Source organism: Dunckerocampus dactyliophorus, chromosome 3, assembly GCF_027744805.1.
Source record: "Dunckerocampus dactyliophorus isolate RoL2022-P2 chromosome 3, RoL_Ddac_1.1, whole genome shotgun sequence".
NCBI lineage: Eukaryota > Metazoa > Chordata > Actinopteri > Syngnathiformes > Syngnathidae > Dunckerocampus > Dunckerocampus dactyliophorus.
The window spans coordinates 2,609,168-2,628,919 of record NC_072821.1 but is presented as its reverse complement, the minus strand read 5'-3'; the positions used below and the strand labels follow the sequence as shown (position 1 = coordinate 2,628,919).

Below are 19,752 nucleotides of genomic sequence, written 5' to 3'. Positions count from 1 at the left end.
AAAGTTTACGAGAAAAAAGTTGTAAATTCACGAGACTAAGAAGTACATTTATGAGAAAAATTACAAGGATAAAGTAATAGTAGGTGTCATGGGGGTGGGGTTGGGGTAGGGGGCTAGAGCATAGCGCCTCAGAAGAAAGGAAACTCTTCTCTTGCTTCAGGCAAGCTTTTATTTATAATGTGGCAGCAAAACAGAGCAGTTGCGCACAAATTAGCACTTCTCACTTCCGCCCTTCTTAGCCCGCCCCCTCCACATGCCAAAGGTCACATTCTCATAAATGTACTACTTTTATTCTTGCAATATTACAACTTTATTGTAAATTTATGATTTTATTCTCAACATGCAGATTATTTTCATACTCCATTACAGGCATTGCTTGAGAAAGCCATGAAAACAGGGGACTTATGTGACCTTTGGCCGTGAATTTCCGAGAGTCGTAAATTTAGTTAATTGTTGGTATTCTTAGTTGTAAATTCACTAGAATAAGTCGTAAATGTACAACTTGATTCTCAAAATCTCAGATTTTTTTTTTCTATGTGGCCCTAATACTCTGTCGTAGCTTTGCTTTAAATTAAATTGAATTTTTAAAATAAAAACACACCAAGGCAGGATAAATTATTACAAATATTTTCATTTGTATTTACAGGTGAACATTTCAAGCAACAATAACTTTTGGAAGGAAAAAAACATTTTATTAAAATAAAACTATTATAAGAAAAATGTTAATAATGAAGATAATAGGATCATGAAGACAAGAATAAAGTTTGAGAATTTTTTTTATATTACCAATAAAATAATTACTTTTTTCTTCTATTCGCACAATTACTAAGTGTAAAACTATCACATTTTCACCCATTATCTTGAGTCATTCATCTAAAAAAAATACTACTAAAACGACTTTATTATTGTCATAGTTGTACTTTATTCTGCTTTAAGCATTTTGGGTGTCCCTGATACATCCATATTTGTGTAATGACAAAATGGTTTGAAAACAATATAAATAACAAAAAGCTTCCTTCGTCTGTGTTCGTGCTGGGCAAGATGCTGAACTTTGATCACGCTGTTGACAAACAAGCAGAAAAAAAGAATTATGATATGAAAATGCAGCAAAAAGAATATAAATTGTTAAGGACACACTTGCGGACTGTGACGTGTTGCCTGATGTGCTGTCAGCGGGGCTTGCATCTGCGATGGTTGCCAGGTAAACAATATTGCGGTGCAGGAATTGTTGGTATCTGTTCGGGGGAGGGGGGAGCAAGATGACAACAGCTAAGCAATAATAAGCAATGTTTATGTCGAACAATAAACAACTGTCACTTAACGGAAGTGACAGTTGCTCACGAGCACAAGCGTGCACCTTTAGAAGCTAACAAGACGACAACATTGTTTAGAGCTTACTTGACACACTCCACAGCTCGTCCCTTTTTCATGTAGTCGGCGATGCATCTTATTAACTGGTCGTTTTCGTCTAAAAGCTAAAAAGTACAGAAACAGCAAAACGGGTAAGTTTTCCAGAACGTTGCACTGTAGCATTAGTAAAGTCATTGTTGGCTAGCGGCTAAAACTAGCATAACATGTCACTCATACCGTAAATACGATAACAAATGTATTATAATTGAATAATAGTGATAATGATTTCATTCAGCTTCGTTGCTGTTGTGTCCTACCCTTTGTATGGTTTCTTGGTTGATTTTAGCCTCGCCGCGAAGCTTTTTGGGCACAAAAACAATCGACATCTTTCATTTCCTTGTTGAAGCTCTTCTTCTGTTATGGGTTATACGTGTAAACACTGTAGTTGAACAGCTCACAGCACCATCTAGCGTACCGGGAAAGGGAGTGGCCGCAATAGACAGGTAATAGTGATGGCAATTGCGTCTGTTTTTAGACAACCGGTTCTTTTGGCTCGGCCCACTAAAAAGAGACTTCTCTTTTGGCTCCCAAGTGTCTCCTCAGATGTTTTTGTTGTCTTAAAGTAATTTATTACCAAATGATGTGTATTGTGTTACTCTTAGAGCCTATTGGTTCGCGACCGACTCAGAGTCATCACTAATAGACGCCGCATCGTGCGCTGAGCGGTACGTCAACGTCAATATACTTGGGAAACAGTTTGTCACCAAAAAACATGTATTTTATCTTCTCAAATTTTCGGTGCCCAAGTGTTTTCCAAGTATATTAGTGCGTGTGTGCATGTATAAACTAGAGGCATTAACTTAAATGTTTTTGTTCGAAGGCGCTTAAAGAAAGTAACTACATTTACTTGTATTCGTTTACCGCGCAGCCTTGACACATTCAATATGGCGGGGGGAGAGGGGGGTGGCGCTACGTATATGTCTATGGGTACCGCCAGAAAAAAATGACGTAATGCACACTAGCTAAACCTAGATATGCATTAGCATTTTTAGATAGTGATTTTTCGTACGATTTTGGACTCACGTTTTGATATACTTTATGATACTGCGTAACTTTAAAAAATACAGTATATACATTACAGTACTGGACTCCATTTGGTTGGGTTCCAACAGGCTTCTTCCTCGATGGTTTTGCCTCTTCTTCGCGGAATGTATGTACATGTACAAGTAGCGCCTCCTTTCGGAAAACTGTTGTAAATCACACCCTAGCTAAACAAACATGGAGATGGTGGAAATGTGGTCAAGTTAAGAGCTTTCCTTTTTTTTTGCTTGTTCTCAAGAGGACAATAATGAAGTTAAAAGCCCGCATTTTACTTTAATTTTTTAAGACTTCTCAGGTCAAAGAGGTTGGGAACGACAAGCTTAAAATATAAAAACGAGCAAAACAAATCTTCTGTTGGTATCGTATTTATCATTTAGCTATTTTATTAATTTGGGTTGTAAATATAGAGTAGGCCGACGCAAGTATCATTTCTTTATACGTAAAACTATGTATTTTGCAGATCTACAGTGGCGATACATTGTATTATTACAATTAAGGTAATTTATCTTGTATTAAATTAACTTATTCCAACTTCAACTTAACAGATACTGTAGGGACATTTTGTGTTTTTAACCATTTTTAAAATGTTTTGAATTGCCACATCTGTTTAAATGAGTCTAGACTGGCAGTGCTGCAATATGTCACATTTGTTCCTCGCAACCAAAAATGTCCCACTGAAAATGCCATTTTTGACCTCCCATTTTATTTATATGGTATTAGGCCCTGTATTTGAAGATATCAATATTGACTACTCGCAATTTTTGTATTTGTCCACCGATAGCGCTACTGTTTCTCATTCAAAGCATGCAGCAAAAATGTCCCCCTTTTAACTGTTTTCGGCAGTTAACTGAAATAAGTCTGATGTTGGACTGGTGAGTGTGTTGCTTGTGATAAAATATATTAATATATCATATTTACAGCAATCATTCAGCAAAGATGAGCTGTCCATCACAATGATAATAGCTCTGCTTTTATGGGTAACTACGGGAATATAAATATATTCATAGAGGATATTTGCATTTTTAAATAAAAATAAAACAATCGATTACCAAAATAGTTCTGGATTCATTGTTGTAGCTCAAATGTTGTGAATGACAGCAACGAACGTCAGTCATCTTATTCGGGCCGAACGACAATTCATGCGATTGAATTTGAAACTGAAAAATAACCCCCCCACACACCAATCTGTTCTTTTAAACTAATAGTAACTTGTGCTAGTTGGTGGTGGCGTTCATGTAAGTCCCGTCACATGATCCTGCGACTCAGAAGAAAAAACGTCTTGTGGGCACTGTTGGCCTGGGATGATAATGTTTTTATCACACAATAAATGGAAATGAACGTAATAATGTTGGTGGCTTTAAAATGTCTTTTCCTCGTCTCCTGCCTGTTCGAGTTCACTATGTGCATTGGTTTCAGCACCAGAACAACGGCAGGAACGGAGTGAGCCCTTTGGTCAGTCATACAGTATCTTTGTCTCAGTGGGTGGAGGCGGGGCCGCTACATACGCACAGAGTGCAGAAGAGTGTAACATAGTAGTAGAAATTGGATTGGTAGATTGCAATATATTGTCATATTTTTGCATTGTACTTTTCTTAAATGTTAAAATCTGGTCTCGTTCTCGTAGACCCGTAGATCTGGTGTATCTTCTCGTCTTGTGACGCCCCTAGGATTGAGTGTTACTCCCAAATCGCATTGTCCATTCGGAACATTGCCATAAATAGACATGGATTTGATTACTCTTTTCAAGTCTTTATTTTTTATGTAAAAACAACTTTGCTGATAATTCTCAAGAAAACAATTCCTGATCTCCAATTCCCAGAAGCTGGAGGTAACAAACTTTTAGGAAAAACAAAACAAAAAACAGCCCGTTTTGGATCTTGGTTCTTGTCAACAACTCAATTGACCGCCCGGCTAATCGGGCTATCATGCAGTGTTCGGCTTATCTGTGCAACATTTGACTTGAAACAGCACATCTACAAACAATGCCGCCCTAAGTTGTACAGAAGCACCCCCTCCCCCATTCAGTTCTGTTCTCACCTCATAGTGCTTCATTATCAATACATTTGCCAAAAGCTTACATTAAAGGGAGAACTGTAGAAAAATCCCCACCCTCCCATTGAAGGCACTCCCTAAATAGAAACACACCAAGAGCCAAAAAAAAAAAAGAAATAAGAGAAAATTCTTGACAGCACATATCCAGTTTTTGTCCCTTTTGACATCTTAGGGTCACGTACGAAAAATAATAAAAACAACAAAAACCTTCACAGGAGCGCTTCACAGAATTTCGGGATCCTTCAGTAAACAATCTTAACTGAGTAGAAATGGCTGACGTCGTTAAGTACGAGAGACAAGACTTTCGACAAAATGCTAACTTTTTGGCAGACTAACTACTAAAAGCGTTCTTAGGAAAATAAGAAGGAATAGTTAACAGGCTTCTTCTTTGTCCTTTTAGCCAACAACAAAACCAGGCGGCAACGCCTTTCAAAACGTACCAAGTGGAAGAAGTGCACGTTCCTGCGTTCAAATTTGGTTTTTCATTTGGACCGCCTTGACACTGCCTTTGCAGCGTTCCACAAAAAAAAAAAAAAGACGGCAGTAAAAATAGAAAAAGGAGACGGAAAAAATAAAGCTATCTGGAGCACGGTACAAACAGGTCGCTGCGAACAGAATGACTTATTTACACACCTGTTAATGAATGAAACAAACAAAGGACGACGGGGGGGAGGGAAAACAAGGGAGCCGGTGAGAGGACGACCCTGCTGAGTGAGCGTCTTCTTCCGTCCTGGCAAATGTCGGGACCAGGGAACATTTCTTGAATTTGAATATTTCCTTGTTGAAGAGCTACTATTCATTTGACGAGTCTCCGTCTTGGAAACTACGCTGCCACCTTGTTGTCCTTCTGGAAGAGAAAAAACAACAAATTGAATGAAACATTTTCACGCACACTTCAAAGTCAGAAGAGCGACAGTCTGATTTACCACGTATTCATAGTCAGAGAAATCCCGGCCTCCTCGCCCTCCCCTGAATCCGCCCCTGAAGCCAGGTGGCGCCCCACGAGGCGGCCCAAAGGAGCCTCGACTCGACGGCCGCCCCCGCCCTCCTCGGGGCCCCATGAAGCCTCGGCCGCGGAAGCCCCCTCGACCTCGATTGTGCCTCATGGGGATGCCGAATGTCTCGGCGTTCATGCGTCTCTCCTCCGCCCAAGTTGGCCTTCGATCTCTGCTGCACAAAAAAAAAAAAAAAAAAACATATTTGATTATGGAATGGAAATTCATGTGAAAAGCCTCAAAAAAGAATTTAAAATGTGACTTACCTTGAAAATCCTTCATTTGATCTACTGCAACACAACCAAAACAACAATGCGTTAGTGTTTGAAACAAAAGATTACTAACAAGTTACTTGTCCTGTCCTTTGCATCTTCCTCTGTCAATGCCACCACCCGCATGTCCGCTCTAAGCAAATCTACAAACCTCCCCTTTGGTCTTGCCCTTCTTCTCCTCTGTGACAGCTTCTTCTCCAGCATACTTCTACCAACATGATCACAATCTCACATAGCCAAACCATCTCAGTCTGGCCTCCTTGAACTTGCCTCCCAGACGTCTAACTTGAGCTGTTCCTCTGATCTGCGCCTTTCTAATCCAGTCCATCCTCGACACACCCAGCGATAACGTAATCATCTTCAGCTCTGCCTCCTGCCTGTTGGTCAGAGCTGCCGTCTCCAGACCATACATCAGGGCTGGTCTCTCTACCATCCTGTAAATCTTTCTCTTCACTTTTGCCTCTCCAGCTCATCCCCCAGTGTTTTCTTGCACCTGCTCTCTGCAGATCACAATATTATCTGCAAACATTGTCCAAGGAGCCTCTGGTCTGACTTCATCTGTCCACCTGTCCGTCACCATAGCAAACAAAAAGGGGCTGAGCAGGTCTGGATGCAGGCCAACCTCCACCTGGAACCCATCTGTGACACCAACAGCACACCTCACTGCTGTCCCGTCGTGTCAAACGCTCACACTTCTGCTCACACTTGATTTCCTCACGCTGTTCACCACAGCTCCTCTCTCTGCACTATGGTATGCTTTTTCTAAATCCACAGTGACAACTGAATTCCTTCTGTCCTTCTCTAGCGGGACTTTCACAGGGAACACTGAACAACTTTAAAGTGCATGCAGAGGTCGATAAAGCTGCCAGATGCTGACCACTTGTGATACTTCAAAGGCAGCTACTGCCATCCTGTGGAGTTGATTTAAAAAGAAAAAAACACAACATCAGGAGGTTGCCTACAGGCAGACCCGTAATGTTTTTGGCCTGGCGCTCATTGGAGACCTCTGCGGTCAGTTGTGTTTGTAAACCACGCCCCCGGCGACTATAGGAGTTGGTGGTTAACTGAATAGAGGCATTAATTGTAACATTTATGGTGACAACAAAACAACAGTGGGACCTCTGAAATTGAACACTCCTTGAATGTGCGCAGAATAAACACTATCTGTACAGTTTTTATAAAGGCGACAATTTGATCTTGAAGCAGATTATTTCTACAGTTCTCCCTCGCCACGTTGTGGCTCAAACATCGCTACCTTACTCACAGTTTTAGATGATCACTGTTTCGTGGTTGAATATGGCCAATTAATAGTCAAAACGTGTATATATATATATATTTAAGCAAATTGTACATATTCTTAGCTCAAATTAAGCTCAATTAATATTTTCAAATCACAAAAATGGCTAAATGAACGAAAATACAGTAATTGGGCATTTAAAAGATGTTATATGTAGTGTAATGTCTGTGACATTATGTGCGTCTTTAAGAAGCGGGGCCTGGGAAGTGACGTGTATGACATCAGCTGGCTACTGTAGAGGTGCTGCGAGTTAGCATGGTTAGCAGTGTGGAGTGCGCCATTGACTGGCATGAGTTGTAGCTGACAGTAGCTCCTGTGTCAATGTTCACTGTGCCTTTGCATTAGTACAAGTATTTGCCTACAGGGGCCGATGGGTGTCAGGAACGTTACATTGATGAGATAATAGCCACCAAAGATGCTGTCAATGGTAACACGTGAGTCTATGCAATGTCATATTTATATCCAAGACATCTTATTTTCTATTATTATGTCAACTATATTGGGCAATACACATGTACAAATGACTATAGGTGTGTTACTTCATGTCTACAGGGCTCTAATAATGCTCAAAACTTTATTTAGAAGGTCGTAAACAGATTTTCTATGCTCTAACTACAAAAATATTCCATGTATAAATAAGGAATCCCACTTTGTGGAAATTCACTTGTTGCGGTCGGGTCTGGAACCAATTAACCGTGATAAACAAGGAACAACTGTATTTCCTATGCAAATAAATGGTTTCCAACCAAGTGTACAAGCTTAGAGGTTCCACTGTATGATGATGATGATAATACAAGGTGAGTACTTGGAGTCGTTGCAGGACAAGTTGTCAAAGAAGGACTTGGTCTTATCGTAGTAGGTGTTGATCACGGCGTCCTCGTCCTCGCCCGCCGCCTCGCTCGAAGGATGTTCCTGTTCGGTTTCTTCCCCATTCAGCGCCTTTTCAGTCTTGTCGTCTGCAGTTATAAAAAGGGTTAACAAAACTACCCAAACTACGGCCATGAAGAACGTCGGAGGAGTCAGCGAGTGTGTGCGACACCTTTCAGCTTGAGTTTGGTCTGCAGCTCCTTGTCGATGTCGTCCTTGTGGAACTGAGCGTTGGCCGTCTCGAAATCAAAGTCCTCCTCGAACTTCATGAGTCCGTCCCTGCGCACGTTCATTTTGCCTCGGCTGCGGTTTCCTCGTCCGCGCCCCCCGCGACGGTTCGACTGAATGCCAGCTGACAGGAGGCAAAGTGCTGTCAATCACATGCTTGTGTGTGTGTGTGTGTGTGTGTGTGTGTGTGTGTGTGTGTATAGTGTTACCGTGACAAAAGTCTTGTTTCTTATCCAAGCTGTAGGAACAATAACTAATAATTCCACTTTTAGTTGCCCAATTGGAATTAGAAATGGCTTATATGAAAGGCAACAGCGTCTAGGTTATGCTTATTATACCAAAATAAAGTCTTGTATCCATTGACTTTTATCATTTAATTAGGACAGAAAGGTCAAATTTTGCTTGGACAAAAGTGTTGTCGCATACCAAAATAATGTATGACAGAAATTATATTTCCCTTTGAAAACACAAAACCATGAAAACATAAAGTCAGGTTGCGTAGGTAAGAAGAATTAATATTGTGTATGACTTCCATGAGCTTGGAGGACTCATACATACGTCTCAGCAACGACTCAAATAACATGTTGATAAAATCATCTGGAATGACAAAGAAGGCACGACTCCTAGAATTCATCAAGATTCTTTGGTTTCATCTTCCAAGCCTCCTCCTTCATCAAACCGCAAACATGCTCAATAATGTTCCTGTCTGGTGACTGGACTGGCCAATCCTGCAGCATCTTGACCTTCTTGGCTTTCAGAAGCGTTGATGTGGAGGCTAAGTGTGAGAAGGAGCGCCGTCCTGCTGAAGAATTTACCCTCATGTGATTTGGAAGGTACTGGGCAGCATGTATTTTTGATACTTCAGGCTGTTGATGTTGCCATCCACTCTGCAGAGCTCTTGCTCAACCCCATACTGGACGTAACCGTAACCACAAGCCATGATATCTTCCACTAAACTTGACTGTTTTCTGGGTGACTCTTGGCTCCATGCGGGTTTCAACAAGTCTTTTGCAGTGCTAGCGGCAATTGGCCTTCTGCCACTTTCCACTGTCCATCCTTTCTGCAAGCTGAGGGTCTTGACAAATACAACACAATTATTTAGGTGTCTCTAAATTGTTGCTGCCCAGTACCTTCCAAATTACAGAAGAGGGCAAATTCTTCAGCAGGATAGCACTCCTTCTCATACTTCAGCCTCCACATCAAAGCTCCTGACAGCAAAGAAGATCAAAATGCTCCAGAATTGGCCAGTCCAGTCACGAGACATGAACATTATTGAGCATGTTTGGGGTTGGATTGGAGGAGGAGGTTTAGAAGATGAAACCAAAGAATCTTGATGATGTATGGGAGTCCTGCTAGACTGCTTCATCTGGAGGCTTTTGCCTTTCATTTAAGCCATTTCCCAATCCAAATGGGCAATTAAAAGTGAAGTTGTTATTTATTGTTCCTATATCTTGGATAAGCAACAAGACTCGTCAGGCACTGTACAGTCGTCTCTCGTTTATCACGGTTAATTGTTTCCAGACCCGACTGCGATAAGTGAAGTAGGATTCAACTGAATATATTTGTAGTTCGAGCATAGAATACCTGTTTCTGACTTCCTAAATATGTTTTTACCATTATTAGAGGCCTGTAGACATGAAAAAAATACCCCATGGTCACCTTTACACTCCTATTTTTCTTTGTTTATATCATATTGGGCAACACTAATGCACAGGCTATGGGATCACTGCAGGGACATAAGGGACAGCCGCTGCTCATAACATACAGCAAGCTACCGAGCTAACTAGTTAGCCTCCGAATTACTTTTTCTAAACTTAGTTTTTCAAACGGAGTGGAGATGAAGGACAAAGAAAGGAGCCAATAACTTACCACTTCCACACGGAATGGGAGGCTAACTTTTTTCCACTCATGTCCGACAAACCATGGCTGCCTCCATGCAGTGTGGCGGTAATGTCATATGTCAGGTCTCATCAATGTAGCATTACTGATGCCTAGTGACCAGAATACTACATTTAACTTGTCTTTCAATCGCTTTTGACAAGCAATAGGCCATAGTTAACCACAAAACAGCAATTATTTAATAATTAATTTTTGAAACGCAACGCAGCGAGGGAGCGATGTTTGAACTGCGATGTAGCGAGGGACGACTGTATAGTACTAAAGGCATATACGGTATGCAGTTTATACAATGTTTCTAATATGCAGTCATCGACCACCAGTGTGAAGCCCACATATCCAACACACAAGTGGATGACAGCTTAAGTAGTAACTAAGTTGGTAACTAAGACTTAATTATAAATGCGATACATGTATTGCTGTCTCCATTACGAGCAAAGATGCAAACTACTCACTGGCTTGACGCCTGTTGGGATCACGGTTTTCCATAGCATTTTGTTCATTATCCACTTGAGTCATTCTGGGCGCCTCCGGAGCTGAACAATAAAAATCAGGACTTAAGGCTTTAAAAGAAGGAATATTCAAGTGTGTCAATCCTGCGGTTAACACCACTCACCTTTTCTCTGCTCTACGAGGTCGGGCGGCTTCTGGCTAACAGTGGAGGAGCCGACAAGTCGGGGGGGTGCTGCCATCTGACTCCTTTGGCCAACCATTGCGGGCGCCGACGGGACAGCCGAGGCGGGGGCCTGCACCGCCTGCTCCAGGGTGGAACTCTTCGCAAGAGGGTCCAGCTGAGGACTGGTACGTCCTGCGCAGACAATTCAAATATAAGCAGGTTCATTAACTGCCTTGATGGAGGAGCCAGTCTAACAAGTGCTTTGAGGATATGACACTAAAGTGGACACCTGTGAATTCAAGCGTTGAACTAACATGTCTGGGGAAAATGGGCACACAAACGTGGAGTGCAAACTATAGACCTTCTTCGATGTCACCGCAGAAGGGTAGTAGTGACGGAACTCAATGCAAAGCTGCTGCTACAGCATGGTGGTTAAAGTTCTGCACGCTTTTCAACGTAACTTTTATTGTAATTTAGTGTCCCATAACTGTGTTTATATTGCTTTATCATTTCTTCTTACCTCCGGCAGCACCAAACTGCTGAGCTCCGAGAGGTGCGACACCAAACTGTCCATATGTTTGGACAGGGGCCCTGAAGGGAGCATACGAAGCGGCAGATGGGAATGACGAGGACGATGATGCCGCCGGTGCAGTGCTGCTGGTGGTTCCAATGGACGACTAGGACAACAAAGACATCGGTAAACATTGGACTCATAGAAAACAATTTGACATTAGTTACAGACTTTGCCATTGATTTCTAAAGTTAGTACTTCTTAATCAACCACACAAATGTGTTCTAAATCTCAAAGATAGATTTTCTCATATAGTGGCATATACGAGCATTTATTAAGTCAAAAGACAGAGTACCAGGCCTCTATTAGGGACAACCTACTTCTTTAACAAGTAAATTAACAACTCTTGATTAAAATAATACACACTGCAATATAATATGTATTTGACTTTATATAATTGTTTTTGAGGACATTCTGTACATGTCATTTTAGTGAGCACAAAATCAATATACGCAAATAATATTTATGTGAGCTCCAACAGTAAGTCAGCAGTCGTTGTTAACCTGATTGCTACCACCTGTGTCTCTTCTCTAAATCATGCATGGATTTATGAGGCAAAATTGGATCATTTAACAAGATTTAGAACAACTTCAGAGAAACTAATGCACGTTAACGCCTACTATGACACTGAAAAACGTGCGGCTTACTTGGACTATGGCTGGGTCCTGAGGGAGGCTGCTGGTCGCCTTGGGCGGCTCGCAAACAGTCAAGTCCTTAATGTCGCTGCCTCGGAAGATGATGTACTCAAACACTTCATCCCGAGGTGGAATGGGCCGCTCGGTGGGTCTGTCTTCAGTGCCAAAAGAGCGAACTGTTTGGGGGAAACGGGAGAGATCACTTCAAGGCATTAGTGCCATTAAGTCGCAGCAGAATGACAGTAGTGTCTATCCTGTCAATGCACATTTTAGATGACATCATAAAGCATTAGGTAATTTCAGCTTTCATTTGCACCTTGTTATAGGTGTTAGTGGATATAGAAAGGTAGATACCACTTCACTTGTAGTTTTAAAATTGTATGAATGCTTGCTTTAAAGGTGTCTTATCGTGGGCTCATTTAACTTTTGAGCGAACTAACTTCAGCTAATATGTATATAAAGACAGTTTTAGAGGGTTCCTTAGTAAATAAGCAACTCTTTTACTTTGCAACACAATGTTAGCTTCAACAACATAAACAAAGGACGCACATTAGCTTGATCGCCACTCGGCTAGATCAGCGTTAGCTTGTAAGCTATCTAGCTAGCTAACTACGACAAAACACGGTGTAATTATCAACCAATGTTGCCCTGTATGTCTTTTTGTGATAAAACAAAGCTTTTGTTGACTCGGCATACCTTTAGCAAGGGCTACTGTTGAGTTTTCGGTATCAATGGTGTACAAAATTCCTTCATAGCGAATCTCGGCCTTGGAGATGAGGCTAATTTTGCTGCCGATGTACGGCGTTCCTCCTCCGCTCATTTTTCCTTCTCTTTTGTACACACCGACGCGCCGGTTTGACCTAAAATGTTTTCTGTCAAAAATGGCGTCTGATACGTTGGGATTGGGCCAGTAACTCGGAGGCAATTCCACTGGAGAAAGTTAAGAAGTGAGTTTCTGTTGTCCGTCCACAAATTGATTTCTACGACACGACATGGCCGTGTTGGTTATTTTCACCAGCCGCTAAGGATTGTGGGAGAAGGCTGTGGCTTCGTAAGGTTCCACCCCCGCTGCTTCTTCTTTTTCTTGTCAGTGTGGAAATTAAAACCTAATTATTTTCAAGCATTACATACTGCATCTGTGTACTTATTCGCGAATATTAGGAAGAAGAACTTATCTGTTTTAAGGAAATAAACTAGCAAGATTCAAGAGGCTGCCATTTTGTTCTATCGCGATATTACACGGGATCTCTACGCCCTACCCCCATAACCTGCTATCATGCATTTTCTTGTAGAAATATAACAGACAGAACTCAAACTATTGCTCAATAAAACATAGACAAAGGAGTATGATTTCGCACGAAGATCAATATTATACATAATTTAACACTTGAAAAGAATCACAAGTGCGCCTCTCTGTAAAAAAAAAAGTCAAATGACGTCAGACTCGTTCCCACAATGCCTGGTAACACGCATGCGCAGTGTCAAAGTAAAAAAAAAAAAAAAGACAGCAATCGGAGATCAGAGATGGCGGGCGCCTCCGACCCCCTGGAAGATATGCTCTTTTCCGAGGTGGACGAGAAGGCTGTGAGCGACCTGGTGGGCTCGCTGGAGTCTCAACTCGCTGGCCAGAGCAACTCCGCGGTTAAAGCAGACGAAAGCCGAGGCGCTGGCTCAGTTGCCCCCGCTAACCATCACTTGGGAAAAACGCTAGCAGCTCCGCTGGGCTCCACAACAGTAGATCAACAACAACAACAAGGGCGCCGCTATAAACCCGATATGCACCAGGATTTTAACTCGAACGACGAGAACACTGTCACATCTCCTTCCCTGGGTTGCACACCTTCCTCCGGTGAGCCCTCCATCGCTTCAGCTCCGGCTGCCAGCAACAGCGGCTCTCAATCACATGGAGCATCCATCACAACATTAACCGCGTCCGGCGGTGTGTCAGCTTCCCCACCAGCCAGCATCAGCACCGCCGAAGCCGGGCTCCCCTCCAAGGCTTCCCCGGGCTCAGGCGAACCTCCTGCGGACGTCAATCCTGCAAAAAGACGACCAGCCACCCCGCGACGGAGCGCCTCTGTTCGGATTAAGAGTTTGAACGGTTCCGCTGTGACCACCAGACGGAACAGCGAAGATACCAGTTCCTTGGACAGCGGTACCCTCACACCGAACTGCACCCGACCGGTGAGCACCTCCGTCAGCACGTCCACGTTCAGCCTAGCGAATGCCAGCTTGGCTGCAGGACAGTCGGCCATTGCCCTCGACCGGGGGACCCCAACCATCGCCTTGCAGAGACTCCCCAGTCACATCGTGGCCAGCATCGCCCAGAACGGAACTAGCGTGTCAGCCTTGGCCCAGCAGGGCTCCCGGACCTCACCGGTCACCTCCCCTTCCTCCTCCTCATCACCGCCTGCCCAGGAGAACCACAGTAAAGCTGACTCTGCAGGGGCTTCCGGCACAGACGAATGTCAGTCCAAAGTTGTCCCATCCAGCTCTGTCATAAACACTGTTTCCTCTGTTGCCATGACAACATCCGCTGCCACAACCACCACAACAATAAGTCAGCCTCTGACCAGCACTACTACTAACACCACCACCACCACCACCACAGTGGCCACCCCCATGACAACAAGCTGTGTAGGTGGTCAAACCACGTCGGTGACCACTACGATCAACACGGTCCGGCCCACCGCTTCTTCTCCAACGGCACAGGCTCAGACCCGGCCCGGTCTGACAGCACCTCAGAGGCTGGTAGCGCCCCAACTTATTGTTAGACCGCCCCAGCAGCAGACGACCATCCAGCTTCCCCCTGGTTTCACCATCCCACCTGGTAAGCAGGGAGAAACATTTGACACCTTCAACCAATAAGTCAAAACACTGATTATCTCTTTAGACCAGTGGTCCCCAAACTTTTTGAGCCCGAAGGCTGGCTTGTTTCCATCAAACCACTGAGAAGTTTTGATCCAGACCTCATAGTAACCTAATGCTTTTGTCATGTAGGGATGTTTAAAAAAAAGGGAAGCAAAAATATCAAACAAAAACATTGTACAAAACACACAAAATGAATACAGATTCATCATTGCTAGCCTGGAGTTTGTGGTTTGATGTGTGTGTGACAGGTGCAGCATGTTTTTACTCTTGTTTTGGTAGTTTTCTGCACAGATGAGCTAGTCTTACACAAGTAATTTGACAGGAATGGCGACAACATCGTCATTGCCATTGGTCAGGATATTTTCTGTCACTTTAATCCAAAATGAAAGACCTTCTCACTGCTCAACGATCCTGGATGTGTGGGCCTGGGGTTTGTTTTCTGGAGGAAAGAATGACTGAATGACAATGGCAGCAATGTCTTTAATGCCGTTGTGCAAAGTTCTGGGTAGTTCCCTTGAACTTTAATCCAAAATGATGGAACAGCAAACTTATCTCCATGCACTACAAAGTTCAGTATTGTTCCTGTTAACTTTAATCCAAAATGATGACTGATGTCCGTGAGTGTCCAAGTGTGTTTTTTATCGTCTTGTTTTGGTCATGGTCGACACTGAAAAGCTAGTCTTACACAAATAATTGGATGGGATTGGCAACATTTGTCGATAGTGCCATTGTGGAAAGTCTTTTTTAACTTTAATCCAAAATAGCCCACGCAACACACAAGGGATTTGGCACATTAGTATACCTGGAAGCGACTCTTAGTAATCTAATGCTGATGTATAAGACAAAGAAAAGCACAAAATGGCAAATGAATACACTGTACAAAACACACAAAATGAATACTGACTCACAATCGGGGTGAGCCGAGAGTTTGTTTTGCCAGAGAGCATGATTTGATGCAGCATGTTTTCACCGTCCGTGTTTTGGCTGAAAATCCAATCTTACACAAGTCATTGAGAATAAGAAGTGGCAACAACGTGGAAAAAACAGGATAGTTCCTGCGCACTTTAATCCAAAATGATGATTGATGTCTCATCAGGGAATCTCTGGGCTTTCAAAACGGCATCAATGAAATGCACCTCCGTTGCGGGCGTGTTGCGGGAGGAGTGGCCCGTGGCGGTGGTGGGGTTTTTGTACGGGCAGGTTGTATGTTACGGACAAGGAACACAGGTGCATTTTATTGATGGCGTTTTGAATGCATAGAAATACAGCTAAACTGCTCATTTTGGAATGGCCTTGTATTGTATTTTGGCCAACCTAAGGCACACCTGTGCAATAACCATGTTGTCTAATCAGCGTCTTCGTATGCCACACCTGTGAGGTGGATGAATTATGAATGCTCACGAACAATAAACTAAATATAATAAAGTAACAATATTTGAGAGAAATAAGTTTGCATTCAGACCATGAAAATTGGGAGCAAAAATAAAAGTGTTTATTGTTTTATTGAGCGTCGAAGGGAACTGAGAAATATCGATCTCATCACACTAGTATTGATCTGATACTGATACCACCCTCATATTGATAATGTCCATATTTGGATCTAATTGCCCACTTCTGCTAGAATACTGTATCAGGCTTCTTTGCAGGGGTGGTCCAAATGTGTCAGAGTGCGAGGGCACACCCCCCTCATTCAGGGCCCCCCACATGTTTTTTTGTTGTATTTAGGTCTGGCCTCTGGTTAGATCTTTCCAAGAATCTTCTCTTCTGGTGTTGTCATTCTTTTATTTTTGTGTTAAGAAGTCTATCCACCTTGTCGAAAGCCCCGGTTTCAGATGAAGAGCAACAACAACAACCCCCCCCCCCCCAAGTGGGTTGACCTCCTCTGCTCATGAATGTGGTCTGTTGTGTGGTTGCACTCCAGGGAGGAAATTGATAAATAAGAAATAAAAGTAAGACGAAACACTGACAACTAGTGTGCCATGCTATTGTTTTCCAATTTGCCATAATTATTTCCAACCTTAAGTATACCAGTTACTGTGTGTCAGTTTTTTTGCTTATTTCTTATTTTGTATTACTGAGGGTGCAAACGTGCCGCTGTCCCCCCACCCCAGACTGTGTCTTGATAATGATTGTCCCCATGCTTCCTCAGGGATGGTGTTGGTCCGGACGGAGTTGGGCCAGCTGGTGTTGGTTCCTCAGCAGGCTTTGGCTCAAGCTCAAGCTCAGGCTCAGGCCCAAGCCCAGGGTCAGGCCCAGGCCCAGAATAGCATCTCACCACGACCCGCCACTCCCACCACGGCGGCGTCCTTCAGGGTCACGACGCCACAGGTAATGAGAATCTTCATGGTGATTAGGAATACAGTATAACCTCTCGTTTTGAATCTGTTCGGGGATGCTGGTCAACCTCACATTTGTTTGAACATGCCATCAATATTTATCATAGGACATGATGGAAATAAAAATGATCTGTTCCACGGTCAAACTGTTGCCGTCATGAGTAACAATGAACATAATTGCGAAGACAATCACTATGAATGGCAGCCCGCGGGCCGAATCGGACGTCAGACCAACCCGCATCTTCTGTTCATAACTTGGGAGAGACTAAGGTTTTTGCAGTAGATTCCTAAAATAGCAATAGATTTCTATAAACATCTGACCGGTGTTTTTGCAGGAGGTGCTCATAAACAGCAGCGCTCTTTTGTCATATAGAAGACTTTGACTAGTGTTTTTCCACCATAGGTCCTCAAAAACAGCAAAGCGCTCATATGATAGAGATGATCTTCGACAAGGGTTTCTGCAGTAAGGCCTCAAAAAGAGCACAGCGCTCCTGTCGTTTTACGGGATCTTTGACAAGTATTTTTGCCATAGGTGCTTAAAAACAGCAGAGCGCTCCTGTCATATAGAGAAGATCTTTGACTAGCGTTTTTACAACAGATCTTCAAAAACAGCAGAGTGCTCCTGTCATAGAGGATCTTTGACTAGTGTTTTTGCCATAGGTGCTTAAACGCATCAGGGCCCTCCTGTCATATAAAGAGGATCTTTGATGAGTGTTTCTGCAGTAGGAGCTCAAAAACAGCAGAGGTCTTTTGTCATATAGAGGATATTTGACTAGCGTTTTTGCCCTAGGGGCTGAAAAACAGCTCATGTCATGTAGAGGACCTTTGACTGGTGTTTTTTGCTGTAGGTCCTCAAAAACAGCAGAGCACTCCTGTCATAGACAGAATCTACGACAAGCATTTCTGCAGTAGGATCTCAAAAACAACACGGCGCTCCTGTCCTATAGAGGATCTTTGACAAGTGTTTTTTTTCCGTATGTACTGAAAAACAACAGAGCGATCCTGTTATATAGAGGATCTTTGACAAGCATTTTTGCAGTAGGTGCTTAAAAACAGTTGAATGCGCGTGTCATAGAGGAGGATCTTTTACTGTTTTTTCCGTATGTTCTTAAAAACAGCGGCACGGTCCTGTCATATAGAGGATCTTTGACTAGCGTTTTTGCAGTAGGTGCTTAAAAACAGAGGCGCACCTGTCATATGGCTAGCATATATTCAATTATTCTTAGGTTGTCAATGTTGTTGACTTGTCCTTGCTTTAGCCATATTGTACTGAGCAGCCAGGACAGCGATGAGTGCACCTGCGCTACTCTACCGCTGTGTCTCAAGTCTACATTTTTGTGCGACTATTTGTCCTGAAAATCATTAGACTGGCATTCAGCAGGAAGCAGACATCCGCCACACCCTAACAGTCCTAAGTGGATCAGCGCCAAATTAAACACCCTTTAATAGATACCCACCTCCTGCCTGTGCCTGAAGTCTGTCATTAAGCTTCATGCATTATTGACTCGTTTGATAAATAAGTCTGGATCTGCACCAAAATTGAAAAGATTCTTCCTTGGCCCACGCTGCTCTTCCTCACCAAGTCTCATGGTAATTGTTGAGCTTTTTGTCAGCGCCGTCCCGCTAACCAACAAACAAACGGCAGCACTTTGGTGGCGATAAACACAAGTATATCCAAAGAAATAACATTATTAATTGGCATACAGTTTAACATGTTATTTACTCATTTTGACCCTGGAACAAATTATTTCTTCACTGCAAAACAACAACGAAGAGATACCTTATCACCAGAAAGGGGTGCGGGTTAATCCGGTGACCTTTTGTTAAATTAAATCCGCGCTAATTAGACTGTATTTCATTATTATGGGGACAACTCTTTTCCGCACCTTAATTGGGCCGTGACAAAGACTAGTGTAATTAGGGCAAATGAATGCTCGTTAATATTATTGTATGTATTGGCCGTGATTAAAAGGTGAATTAATGTCGCTGAGGCTGCCTAATGACTTTATAGGCTCTTCCAGTTAATGATCTACTGAATCATGCATGGGATTTTGCTTATTATCACCTGTGGATACATCACTCATGTAACAAAAAAAAAAGGACAGCCAGCTAATATGCACTTGGCCAGCCTTCTGTTGTCATCTTTATGACACATTTTGTCCTTTTTAATTGGTCAAATGAATAATTGCAAATGATCACTTGTCAGAAGGCTGAAGATGAGTGATGATTTTAGCGCAATTGCGGACAATAAAAGGTGAAGACAGCTCCACTATACAGGCGGACAATAAAAGGTGAAGACAGCTCCACTATACAGACTCGTCAGAGTCACTACAGACAGACCATAAAGTTGTAAATGTTTTTTACAGCGTTGTAAAATTGTTTTTATATTACAGGTCTTTATTGGGCTACCATTTCATTTTTACAATCAATCATTTCGTGGTCTGTTCAGAATGGATCATTTCTCTTTTTGTCGAACACAAAGCTACTTTGTTGTCACAGAAGACAAATGTTTACATTTCCAAATGAGGAGTAAGAGAATAAAATGTATTTAAAGGGCCCTATCCCACATTTCCCACTTTTCCGACTTTTGTATATGTTTAAAATGTTGTACTCTCTGGTTCTGCATGATGTGGAGGGTGTGGGCACAGCAGGACCTGCTGCTTGT

At 42.7% G+C, this 19,752-nt stretch overlaps 3 protein-coding genes across 6 annotated transcripts in view; 1 reads left to right on the top strand and 2 right to left on the bottom strand.

Annotated features, from left to right (window-relative positions):
• Positions 1–898: 898 nt before the first annotated feature.
• ss18l2 (ss18, like 2) lies at positions 899–1,764 on the bottom strand. The gene is made up of 4 exons (XM_054771114.1): positions 1,668–1,764; positions 1,399–1,475; positions 1,138–1,235; positions 899–1,060 (listed from the first exon to the last, which is right to left on the bottom strand). Exons 1-4 carry the CDS (start codon positions 1,734–1,736, stop codon positions 1,056–1,058), a joined length of 249 nt encoding a protein of 82 aa, XP_054627089.1. The 5' UTR covers positions 1,737–1,764; the 3' UTR covers positions 899–1,055.
• Positions 1,765–4,179: 2,415 nt separating this feature from the next.
• lsm14ab (LSM14A mRNA processing body assembly factor b) lies at positions 4,180–13,094 on the bottom strand. Of its 2 annotated transcripts, none has more exons than XM_054771721.1 (10): positions 12,577–13,094; positions 11,893–12,056; positions 11,195–11,351; positions 10,675–10,866; positions 10,514–10,594; positions 8,107–8,286; positions 7,873–8,023; positions 5,765–5,788; positions 5,430–5,673; positions 4,180–5,350 (listed from the first exon to the last, which is right to left on the bottom strand). In XM_054771721.1, the coding sequence occupies exons 1-10, from the start codon at positions 12,698–12,700 to the stop codon at positions 5,327–5,329; spliced, it is 1,341 nt and encodes a 446-aa protein (XP_054627696.1). In that variant the 5' UTR covers positions 12,701–13,094; the 3' UTR covers positions 4,180–5,326. The 2 variants fall into 2 exon arrangements, with proteins under 2 accessions (XP_054627696.1, XP_054627697.1); XM_054771722.1 differs by having other exon boundaries at positions 5,430–5,670.
• A 257-nt stretch (positions 13,095–13,351) lies between these two features.
• LOC129178096 (transcription initiation factor TFIID subunit 4-like) overlaps positions 13,352–19,752 on the top strand; it is a 115,626-nt gene continuing 109,225 nt past the window's right edge. The window contains exons 1-2 of one of the 3 annotated variants that reach the window (XM_054769880.1): positions 13,352–14,710; positions 16,901–17,079. In XM_054769880.1, coding sequence (XP_054625855.1) covers positions 13,405–14,710; positions 16,901–17,079 — 1,485 coding nt within the window. In that variant the 5' untranslated portion in view covers positions 13,352–13,404. The remainder of the gene's footprint in view (positions 14,711–16,900; positions 17,080–19,752) is intronic. The other 2 variants (XM_054769878.1, XM_054769879.1) reach the window with 2 other exon arrangements.